The 12415-nt window shown below is 35.0% G+C and overlaps 1 protein-coding gene across 2 annotated transcripts in view; it reads left to right on the top strand.

Moving 5' to 3' along the window:
- The window catches only part of Msr1 (macrophage scavenger receptor 1), a 66058-nt gene that overhangs the window by 10370 nt on the left and 43273 nt on the right, over positions 1-12415 (top strand). For both annotated transcript variants that reach the window (XM_051182289.1, XM_051182290.1), the window contains exons 3-5: positions 1700-1813; positions 8698-9107; positions 11637-11823. In XM_051182289.1, coding sequence (XP_051038246.1) covers positions 1700-1813; positions 8698-9107; positions 11637-11823 — 711 coding nt within the window. The remainder of the gene's footprint in view (positions 1-1699; positions 1814-8697; positions 9108-11636; positions 11824-12415) is intronic.

Raw genomic sequence — 12415 nt, 5'->3', positions numbered from 1 at the left:
TCTTCAGTTAAGGGCATTTAGGTTGTTTCTCTGTTCTGGCTATTACAAATAATGCTGCTATGAATATAGTTAAACAGATGTCCTTGTTGTATGAATGTGCATCTTCAGTGAAACAAGTTCCAATTAAAATCACCTTCATTGTTATCAAGAGCTAGTATTTATGGATATCTTCTTGGGAGATAACATTCTACATATAACCAGTGAATCAGCTTGTGACAGGAACACAAAAGAAACAATGCTCAGCAGCTTCTGATCAGGCTTGAGGTGAAAGAACAGAATTGCTTATCAGTCTACTAATTCTTGATGCCCATATCTGTGATGAAGGGTGGAAAGAGAATAGTTAGTGACATTTCAGGTAGAGAAAATAGTATGTAAAACATTTGAGTTGACACACAGGTTCAAATCTCAGCTCTTAGATAAAAGATGTGATAGTTCATACCTGTAATTCCAGTGTGGGAAAGGCACAGGAATATCCCTATATTTATTGGGCAGCCAGTCCAATATAATTGATGATTTCCAGGTTCAGTGAGAGACTTTGTCTCAAAAATAAAGTGGAAAGGACAGAGTGCTCAGTATCTTAGAGCCCTTGCTACTTCAGCAGACCTGGCTTTGGTTCCTAGCCTACACATGTCAGCCCAGAATCATCTGCAGCTCCAGTTCCAGGGGTATCTGACCCTTGACCTCCATATGCACCAGGCACATAAGAGTGTACAAACAAGATTCCCATTCAGTTAGCCTGAAATACAGACAATTCCAACTTGTTTTTTAATAATAGGTTGTTACTTTAATTTTCATTCTCTACTTTTCTTGACTCTACTTTTTTAAAATGTTCATTTCTTTCCTTTTTCATGTCTCACAGAATCGAATTGAACAGAACTGAATGAAGCAGTACAAATCCATAACTCCAGCACTTAGGAGGTAGAGGCAGGAGAACCATGAGTTAAAGGCCATTTCCAGGTGCATAGCGAGTACAATGCTAGCCTGGGCTATATGAAACTATGTCAGGAAAGAAACTTGGGAGTTGCCTACTTGAATTTGAATCTTCAGAACCTATATAAAAAGCTGAGGGTGGCAGAGGCAGAACTCTCTTCTAAACACAGTCCTGGGGAGACAAATACAGGAAGATCCCCGAAGCACCTCGGTCAGCCAGTCTATTCAATTTACCAGTGCAATTCAGGTTCCATGAGAGACCCTGTCTCAAAAGAGAAGAGTGAAAAGCATCAAAGAGGAAAGTATCTAAGCACTGACCATGAACCTCCACAGAAACCCAAATGAACACACACAGTCAAATATGCAAGTACACACACACACACAAAGTACATTAATAATCTACCCTTTTCCCTCTGTATCCTCATAGCCCTACTGCAGTCAACATACCTTTATAGGAATTCCTTTTTCATATAAATATAGACAAATATAGTTATTACATCCTGATATATCCAGAGGATGGGTTTCATTGGTGCATTCCAAAGTTTGGTCAAAATGTAAATTACTTTTTGTCCCATTTAAAATAATTGTACGTTACAATCCAATCATGTGAGATATACAAATAGGAAATCATATACAACCATGCTTTCTTTTTTCTGCAGCAAGTACTTTACCTGCTGAACCTTATACCCAGCACCAGGTACCGAGACTTAAATTAAGGCTTTCAATAATGGGCTGGGATTTTGTTCTGTTTTCTTTTGCTTTGTTTTAGATCCTAAAAATGGGTCTTCATATCAGGAGAAGCTGAAGTCCTTCAAAAATGCTCTAGTTGCCCTCTACCTTCTTGTGTTTGCCGTTCTCATACCGCTCATTGGGATAGTAGCAGGTACAGTATCCCAGGATTTTGAAACTTTGTTCATCTGCTCATTGTAAAAGCAGAGCTATAGTGGTTTTTGTATGATAGATTCATAATGAAGCTTCATATATATAGCATTCTTAATTTCAACAAATGCAATTAAAATAGATTCTGTGGTGTAAGTAGAAACAAGCTCTTTTAATTTTACAACTGAAATATAGGAGTAAAATAAACATATTGACATAACAAAAGTGGGCTAGATTTACATTTGTTCTGTTCTCTCTTTCTGCTCCCTCTACTTCTTCGCTTGTCCCCTGAGTCCTTCTCAAATATTGTTATCTAATACTCTTTATTATTGGTATATATGTATATATAAAATCATGAATATATAATAATTATAAATATACATAACTGTGAATATATGTTTGTATGTATGTATGTACGATGTGTGTATGTATATATATGCCCTGTGAGTTCATTTAGTGTTGCTCAAATGTATATTTATTTCGATCTGACCTAGACTCTTGTGATTGGATAATGTATCAGGGCACTCATTCCTACAGATGATTGAGTCTTTACCAGAAGTCATTAATTGCCAATAGCTAGCTCTTCATCGAGGATTAAGTCCTTATGAGATTTCCTCCATCTATACTGAAATGCCAACTGGTGGTGTCATTTTTCGGGTTTTGTTTAGGTGATCATGCCCTTAACATTTCATTGGTGCAGATCCATGTCATGCAAAGAAGAAAACAATCTCTTGGCTGACAACCTGATCCTCCTGGTCTCAGTCTTTGTGTCACCTCTTCTGTGATGTTCTATGAACCTCAGATGTACAGGCTGTGTTTTAGATGCACCAATTAGGGATAGGTATACCAGTATAAGTTGTTCTCTACATTTTGGTTAGTTGTGAATTTTTTTGTAATAATCTCAATCCACTGGGTTGCAGATAACTTCTCTGATGAGCAGTGATGAGGTTCACTTACCTATGGGCATAGGTTAGTATTTAGAATGCAGTTAGAAATTTTACTGGAGTAGGGAAATGGCTGTAGTACATTCTCTGGGATAAGTTTACAGTGCTAGGCATAATGAGCAGGAAGGAGTATTATATTACTAAGTGGAAAAATTGCATTTAACTTCTCTGTGACTGTGTGCATGTATGCATGCCTGTAAACTTTAAGCAACCATAGCATAATGCATTGGGCATATCTTCATTTATTTAGATCATTGTTATTCTTTCAAAGTTTTACATAACTCTTGTACATGTACTTGTAGACACAGTTGAGATTGGATTCTCTTCTTGCTTTTGCAAATGCTAATGAATTTTTATTTTACAAAACAATTGCTCATTGCTGTTACATGTAAATGTAATTGAAATTTTATATTAACTTGGTAATTTTTTAAAAGAAAGTGGGCTGGTAAGATTTAGACTATCTCAAAAGTATATTATACTCTATAGTTCTGAACACTTCTAATGTAGGAAAACAACACTCCTGAAATTCCAGTCATATAATAAAAATGCTCCCCATAGAGAATGAAGTTAACCATGGTTTTATTATTGTATCTCCAGCATCTTCTAAAGTACGTTAAGAGAATCTAGTATTCTGTTTGGGAAATATTTGTCAATATGCAAACAAGTGTAGTTGTTTATACTGACAATGTCTATCCCAGAAAAGCATGCCTGCTTTTCAGAAAGTTTTATACATCAAATGCAGAAAGTAGATGATAATATCACCTTTTGGAAAAATTACTCTATCTAATTCATATATTTCATGTGCTATTATTTAAACATATCTTAACAATATCACGACAACATCTATTAGGATTTTAAAAAATAGGATTTATTATTTTGGTTCCATGTGATATTTTCCCATGCATATTTCTCTAAGAAGTCTGCTTGAACTGGGATAACATTTTTAAATGATTTTAATCCCAGGCTGGCTCTTCTAACTTGCTTTGTACCTAAGAAAGACCTTGAATACAGATCCTTCTGCCTCTACCTCTGAGTACTGAGATTAGGAACATCAACACATTTAGTTTATGTGGTGCTGGAATTGAACTCAGGACAACCTGCATGCTAGGAAAACAGTCTACCAACTGAGCTACCTCCTGAGATCAGATGTGTTGTATTTTAACTGACATTCAAATTCATTGGTCTAATCATTGTCCTTTTCTTTATGATCCTCTCTAATATATTTGCTACATGCACCTCCAACAGAAAAGCCTAGGAAAAGTTCATTTGAATGTGCATGCTAATCTACCCAAGAAAATAGTCCTAAATGCAAAACCAAACTTCCTTTGTATGGGGTAATCTGAGAGAGTATCTCAAAACAGATTCAATATTCTACTCAGAAAGAAAAGCTAAGGAAGTCAACAACAATTGTAAAAGTAACTATCATTTTATCATTTTCCAAAATTTACTATGCCCAAGCACTGGGCTCTAAACTTTAAATGTAATATCTTAATATATCTTTACAATTATCCTATCAGCAGATACTATAATTATCCTCATTATACACACCAGAAAACTGAAACTCCTTGGTAATGGAGCATGTGTTCCCATCTATGACTTTTGTGTCCTAACCTCTCCTCTACTGGCTCCCACTATAATTTGGTTATTATATAATAAAACATCATTGTCTAGAAAAAAACCATGACAATAGAATTGTCATGTTATCCAAGAGACTATTTCTACAGAAAAACCCACAAACAAGCAAAAAACCAAAAAACAGCTCCTGTTTTAGCCATTAAAAACACAACCAAAGCAAACAGCAAACAAATGGCAGTTATTGAATAAAGAGAACTGAACTTTCTAGTAATGTAGACAACAAACAAGATTATCTACATATTGTTCATGTATACATGCTTATATGCAGTGTAAAATACAAACTTGAATGAAGTGCCCTTTCATCAAATATACATCAGGTAGAATTTGAGTAAATTCCATCTTTTTATGTAAACCATGGTCTACAGAGCCTAAAAGACTGTAGTCTCTGATTGGTCCAATCAAGGGAGACAGAAGTCTGAAAAGTATCCATGGCTGTAACCAAGTTCAAAGATCTTGGGTCATTATGAAATATCACCAATCAAACATTTGCTCTGGAGTAGATAGTAATTGATCTGTCATTTTCTGTCTCTTAAAATTATAGTAGGAATCCATTAAGACAGATAGGAAATAGAATGTTCCAATCTTATAAATTAATACCAGTACCACATTTACCAGATTTTGAGCAGAACTCATAGCAATTATCATGTACCAATAATAGGTAACGTAATGCATGTATCATTCTTAGTACCAAATCACAAAGTCTTTTAAAGAAGAGTTAAAATGTATTGCATATACAGACATGATCTCAAAAGACTACAATTATAGAATGGTGAAAGCATTGCTACAACACATTGATAGTTGTGTTGGTAAACATAAAACTATTCAAGTTTAAAGTATCTCATATGTGAAAAGTTGTTTATTATTTTAATGGCCCACTTTTTTTTACTTCTTATTTTACATATCAATCCCAGTTCCCTCTCCCTCACTTCCTCCCTCCTTCTCTGCCTCCTTCCCATGCCCCTGGACCACCCTCCCATCCCACCCCTCCACTCCACAGAGAGGGTGATGCCTTCCAGGAGAGGTCCACAAAATCTGTCAAGTCATTTGGAGTAGAGACTAGGCCCTCCCTCTGCCTCTAGGTTAGGGGAGTATCCCTCTGTGGAGAATGTGATCCCAAAGTCCTTTTGTGCACGAGGGATACATCCTGGTTTCACTCTCAGAGGTCCCTTAAGCTGCCCAGGCCTTCTAACTGAGACCCATGTTCCGGGGTTCTGAGTTGGTCCAATGCTGGATTCCCAGCTATCAGTCTGGGCGTCCATTAGCTCCTCCTTGTTCGGGTCAGCTGTCTCTGTGAGTTTCTGGTCTTGTCCTCCCTATCTGCATCTGGATTTCAGTTTTCATGGCCAACTTTATATGACATCTTTCTTAAAGAAGGTAAAGTATTCCTGATAGAAAAATAACACTATAAGACTGGAGCAGGGCAGAAAGATATGTTTTAGAATGGAAGTGGATAAATTGCAACTGAAATAGAGATTACTTTTTAAGATAATATAAATTTTGGGTAGGGAACGATATTACCAACACAAAAGAGTAAACCAAATATGTAGAATCAAATATCACCAGCTCCATAGGTATTTATATATGCCATAAAAGTTTGACGTCTGTGTAAAACAGCTACATTGAAGAATGCCTTCTCTCCAGAAATAACTGAAAAGTATTCTTTTGAAAGTATAAACTCTGACATTCTCCTTTAATTTTATTTTTGAGATTATAACCTAATTTTACATTTAACAACAATCCTTCCTTACCTTTTCTTCCTCCAAACCCTCACATAAACCACTCCGCACTCTCCTAAAGATTAGTGGCCTCTTTTCACTATTGTTATGACGTGCATATGAATATATGTGCATGCATGTATGTTTCTAAAATACAGCCTGCCTAGTCTGTATATTGTTACTTGTATATATGGCTTCAGCACTGATTGTTTTGACACTAGACAAACAATTGGTGTGTTCTTCCTTGAGAAGGATCACCTCTCCTACTCCCAGCTTTTTTTTTTTTTTTTTTTTTTTTTTAACTGCCTATACTTTTGTGTCAGGATGAGGCCTTGTGGGCGTTTCTGTTGTAGAATATTATTTTAAGGTGTGTTGCCGTTGTTTCTGCACTGGAACATTTGTTTAATGATGCAAAGATGTGTTAGATTAAATAAAATTCACCTGCGGTCAAGATGCTGGATCAGCAACCAACTGACAGGAAGTTGTAGGGAGGAGCCAGGTGGAGAAGGGTTCATAATAAGGGTCCAGAACAAGCAAGAACTTCTTGGGAGCCGGAGGAGTTGAGCTGCTTGCTATTCAGCCTCTCCGGGAAAGAGGATTTTACTTCAACCTTTGAATCTTGAATTCTTTAGTGGGACAGAGATTTAAGTAAGTTTCCTTAGTAGCTTTAAAGAGTCAATGCCTGGGTGAACAATTCCCTGAAGCTTCAGTTCTGGTGGCCTACTAGCTGCCGATAGTAGCAGAGTGGCAATTGCTGAATAGGATATAGCCGTAGCTTAAAAGGTAGCAGCAATTAAAAAAGAACAACACTTATCCCTGTCTACTTTGGTATGACCACTGGCGGTGTCCTTGCGGCATTTTTTATACATCTGTATTACAAGGAAGTAATCTGTACTTTAAGGTTTTTATTTATCTATTTAATTTGCTTGGATAGTTACTGTCTAAATTTTCTATTGCTGTGATAAGACACCATGACCAAGTCGCTTATAAAAGATAGCATTAACTTGGGGCTTGCAGTTACTATAACAGAGAATTAGAGCCCATGGCTGTCATGGCAAAGCGCTCAGGAGGAGGAAGGCAGGCGTGGTTCTGAAAGCTGGTATCTTGAGACACAACCATGAGGAAGAAAGAGATGACTAGAATGGCCCACACCCTTAGAAACTTCAAATCTGGTATCTAGTGATATATCTCTTCTACAAGATCACACTTCGTAATCCTTCTTAAACAGTTATACCAACTGTGGAATTCAAATCTCTAACATGTGAGTGTTCAGAATCCATTCTCATTAAGACCGCCGCAGTTAAGTCATTGCTGTGATCTGGATCTAAAGGCTAGTACTAGTATATGCGTGCCCGGCAATTACCACGTTGTAACTAAGTAGAATTTTTATGGATGTCAGCTACCAGTGATAAGTTTTACATATTAATTCTACTCGATCTCAACCACTGTTGAACCTGATAGAACTTTTAAGTTGATTGAAGAAATTTAATCAAGAGCAGCAATCAGAATAGCAAGTAAGGCATGGATCTGGTTTCCAAAATCAAAACGTTGGTTCTGTGTAAACACAAAGTTGGTGATAATACTACATAGATTTTTCTATTGACTAGTTTAATTTTCAAAAACTCTGTAACACTGGTTGCACTAAATTCAACAGGTTCAGATGTACATTTAAATACATTGACTATATGAAAATATACTTTTGCTGCTCTATGATGTATGTGGAAAATGTTATGCCACAAACTTATAAGAACATAAAAGAAATATGCAGAAAAAATATTCACGTGGTTCCTTGTAATTTGTTGATTTTCCCTTAACTATCTTCTATCATTATGAATTAGTGGTAAAACATACTTCAATATTTACTTTTTCTATAATTACAGTGTGTGAAATTTTTATCTTTAATGACAATGTTTTTATTTCCATTCATTTTTCTTTATTTTATAAATTATGAAAAATATTCCATACCATTTTGAAAGGATAAGTAGCTCATTTAGAGAACATATGCCCATTTGGATGAATCAGCAATGTATTATGGTCCACAATTCCATTGAATAGAATAATTACTCTTGCAGATATGATTCATCACAAGACTGCTTTTCAAATATTAAATGTGTTACTGAAAACAGAAGCAAACTTAATTCAAGGAATTTCTAAGCAAACCTGGCAGATATAACCTAGTATAGAATATGCTTACCAAATTGTTTTTGGGAAATTATTAAGTAAAAATCTTAAAAATGTTTATTATGATGCTAAATTAAGAGGCAGTTTCTAGATACTGTGATTTTTAGGACTTGGGAGGCTACAGCAGGAGGATCATGAGTTTGACATTAGCCTTGGCTGTATAACAGTTTCAAGGTCAAGCTGAGCTATATACAGAACATTTATATCACTAACTAATTAATATAATAATTATAAATATGCAAACAGATGTTTATATTAACAATATATCTGATAAATTTGTTTTCAAATTTTCTGCTATGATTAAATATTTTGCAACAGGTGAAAATATCCTAATAAAACAATGCATTTTTAAATTGATGAGTATAAAATGATATATTGGCTGTGACTTGGTTTATTTTTATTTAAATATTCAGCTCAGTTTATCAATTGGGAAATGAAGAACTGCTTAGTTGCTTCAACTAACACAAGTGATACATCTCAAAGTTTGGTTGGAAAAGAAAACACCACTAATGCTGAGATGAGACTTACAGCTGTTGTGGAACACATGAAAGACATGGAGGAGAGAATCCAAAGCATGGCAGACTCAAAGGACAACCTCATAGATGCACAACGCTTCCAGAATTTTAGTATGATAACTGACCAAAGACTTAATGATGTTCTGCAGCAGTTAAGTTCCTTGATTGGATCAGTCCAGGAGCATGGGAATTCACTAGATGAGATTTCCAAGTCCTTGATGAGTCTCAATACTACACTGCTTGATGTCCAGCTCCATTCAGAAACACTGAACTGCAAAGTCAACGAATCTACGGTGAAGCAACACGAGGTAAGTATTTCAGAGGACAACTGCATGGTTGACTCTAGAACTAAATCCATCCAGATTCTGTTTCTTTGAGCAACTCAGAAAGCAGAGGAACAGAACTTGTTTTCTGCTTCACCTACCGATATCAACTCCTCTGTTAATATAATTAAAGGTCTCTATAGATTTAATTGGTAACTTTACCAGACTCCCAGCAAAAGGGGAATATTTTCCAATGGATCTAGACTATGAAGGTGTTTTTATATTATAAATACCATATATTGCCTTGTTAGAATACACCAATTATAAAATTAAGCTGACCAGAACATAAATTAGAAATGTAAATACCTGTATGTGTGAATTTTATGAATAATCTAATATTCCTTATCATCAAATATTATTAATGTTATTTATATGGATATCTTATGATGTAGAATTTTTAGATAATTTATTTTGCCATTTCTAGAAGATATACACAAGTTTTATTGTACCAGTAATTAAAATTAAAATTTGAAAATATTTTCAGCATGATTTCTTAATAGGGTAACAGTGTAGACTTACAATAATCATAACACTCAACATGCATTGTCTTTTACTTCTGTTTGAGCTGTGGCATGCACTAACTATCAATAAAACCATGGCTGCACAATAGTCAGTATACAATAAGACTGATTGCCAAGAGAAATATTCTTTAGGACAGTTGTTAGTAAAGATTCCTTCTAGGTCAGATGGAAAAAACTTTAGACTGAAGGGACTATATAGTCCATGGATTGACAGAGTAGAAACAACCAACTGGTTAATGCTGGCTAAGATCTGGATTGATTGTTTCTCCTGAAAGAGATATTAAGAACAAAAGAAAAGTTAACAAAAAAATGAAAAACAAGCATTTGTTTTGTAATTGTATTTTTGCTGAGTAATTCCAGTTGTTACTTTTCATTAAAAACTAAGTACTTGACTAAAACTTCACTACCCATATATAGCATAAAATATTTAAGACTTGGAATCCTTATGTGAAAACTATGTTTATCAATATTTAAACAATACCAGCATGGTTGGTATTTTCCTTGTAAAGAATGATTCTTCAAATTCATGATGACCTCTTTTTTCATTAATTGTAATGAGTTTGAAGGAGACCAGGGAGGGTTTGTAGGGAGAAAATAAGGGGAAAATATTACAATCTCAAAAATAAAAGACCAACAGAAACATCACTCTTGATGAAGTTATTTTCCAGATGAGGTATATTGGTCTGAAATTCTAGCTCAGTGGTAGAGGGATGGCATAGCAGACATAAGATCCTGGGTTCAACCCAGCACTACAAAACAAGCAAGCAAACAGAACCTTATTACACTAGCAAATACTCTTGTAATTATATTTTGAGATCATAATTTAATTGAAATTATCCCTTAAAGTTCTTCCCTCTAAGCATCTATACCTTTCTCCCTTTATCTTTCAAATCAATTGCCCTCTCTTTCACTAACTGTTATGTTATTAATACATGTATATGTATATACTTAAGTGTCCCTAAGAACAACCCAGTGTATATAACAGCCCAGTGTATATAATGCTGCCTGTATGTATATTTTCAGACTTACCATTTGGCACTGAACAACCAATTGGTGTGCTATTCCTTGAATAAGGCCACTGTTACTGCTCCCAGCTTTCCTCAGTTACCTAGAATTCTTTTTATAGGGTTGAAACCTCATTTGTTCCTTGTTCAGCCAACATTTGAGCAGGCATGTTCATGTATTTTCTACATGGAACTATACACACACACACACACACACACACACACACACACACACACACACACACTAACTAATACATGTGTGTGATCTCAGTGCTGAGAAGGTAGAGGAAGAAAATCAGGAGTTGGAGATCACCCTTAGCTAAATAACCCACTTAACGCCAAATGGTGCACAAGATTCCATCTCAGATAAACATTAAAAAAGAAAACAGCTGTACATGCAGTGCACATGTGCATGTATATATGCATCTGGAGATGGTGTATTTATAATAGATGAAAATAAGAAAGAATCAAAAGCAGAAGCAATAAAAATTGAGAGTAAAATACTATGAAAATGCAACTTGAACATCTTACAAATAATATAAAATTCTATCCTTGTCATTATCACTCAGAATTATATTAAACTTCAGTAGTTACTATAAAACAATTTCATAAAATAAAAATGTTTTGCCCCAAATGAACTATAAAGAAATTTTACTTTAGATAAGTTAGAACTCCCATGGCAAGATCTGATTTTTAATTTTCAATATTAACATTTGTATATTTGGGAGTAGAAGAATTCTTAGATGTATAGGCAACCAATTTTATTTGTCTCGACTAGAGATCTTAATAAACTATTTATCCAGAAGAAGAAATGCTTTGCAGCCAGAGAGCTGTACCTTTGATCACCCATTTTCTTATTCTTATCCCAAAGCACTCACCCAATGCTATATGCTTTTGAAACATAAGCATCCAAATTTCAAAATCTCTGTGCACATACACATTTGCTAACTGTGTGTAACAAAGGTTGAGATGCTTATGATGTTTTACAGGACATCAGTAAGTTAGAGGAGCATGTGCAGAAACTCTCAGCAGAAATCCAGTCTGTAAAAGAAGAACAAGAACATGTGGAACAGGAAATAAAAGAGGAAATGAAAGTATTGAATAACATCACTAATGACCTCAGGCTGAAGGACTGGGAACACTCGCAGACACTGAAAAATATCACCTTAATTCAAGGTAAGACATTTCATCTGAAAACGAGACATTAAAATGTATCATTCATTATGTACAGACTTCTGTCGTTTAAATGGTTTTTGAGGATACAGTTAATACAAATGCTCAAAACATGTAATATGAAGCCAGACATGGTAGGGTCCCCCACACCCTAGAATTCCTTAAAGAGAAATGTAAAACCAGAGATAGTGAGTCAGCATTGGGAAGGCTCAGGCAGCAGGCCACCACAAGTTCAAGGCCAGAGTAGACTTCACAGTGAGAGCTTGTCTCAAAAAATAAAGGAGAGATGATGACTATGTAAGCACAAAACATCTGTTACTTCTTATCTGACTATACTTTAATTAAAATGCCTCTTGAATTCTTCAAGATAGTCATAGATCTATCAATATCTTCAATTGCAATGAAACTTATCCTTTAGTAAGAATAAGTCCTTTATGTCTACATATTAGATTTTAGTTTTTTTCACTATATGGATAACTTTTTATAGTTTTAACTTTCTGGTGTGTGTTTTTAAAGTTTATCTCCTGTAAAAAAAAATCTTGTTTTTGAAAATACAGTCTGACATCTTCTTTTCCCTGCCTCTATTTCTACTTCT

This window comes from Phodopus roborovskii, unplaced genomic scaffold, assembly GCF_943737965.1.
Source record: "Phodopus roborovskii unplaced genomic scaffold, PHOROB, whole genome shotgun sequence".
Lineage (NCBI taxonomy): Eukaryota > Metazoa > Chordata > Mammalia > Rodentia > Cricetidae > Phodopus > Phodopus roborovskii.
This window is presented reverse-complemented; position numbering and strand designations above follow the sequence as displayed.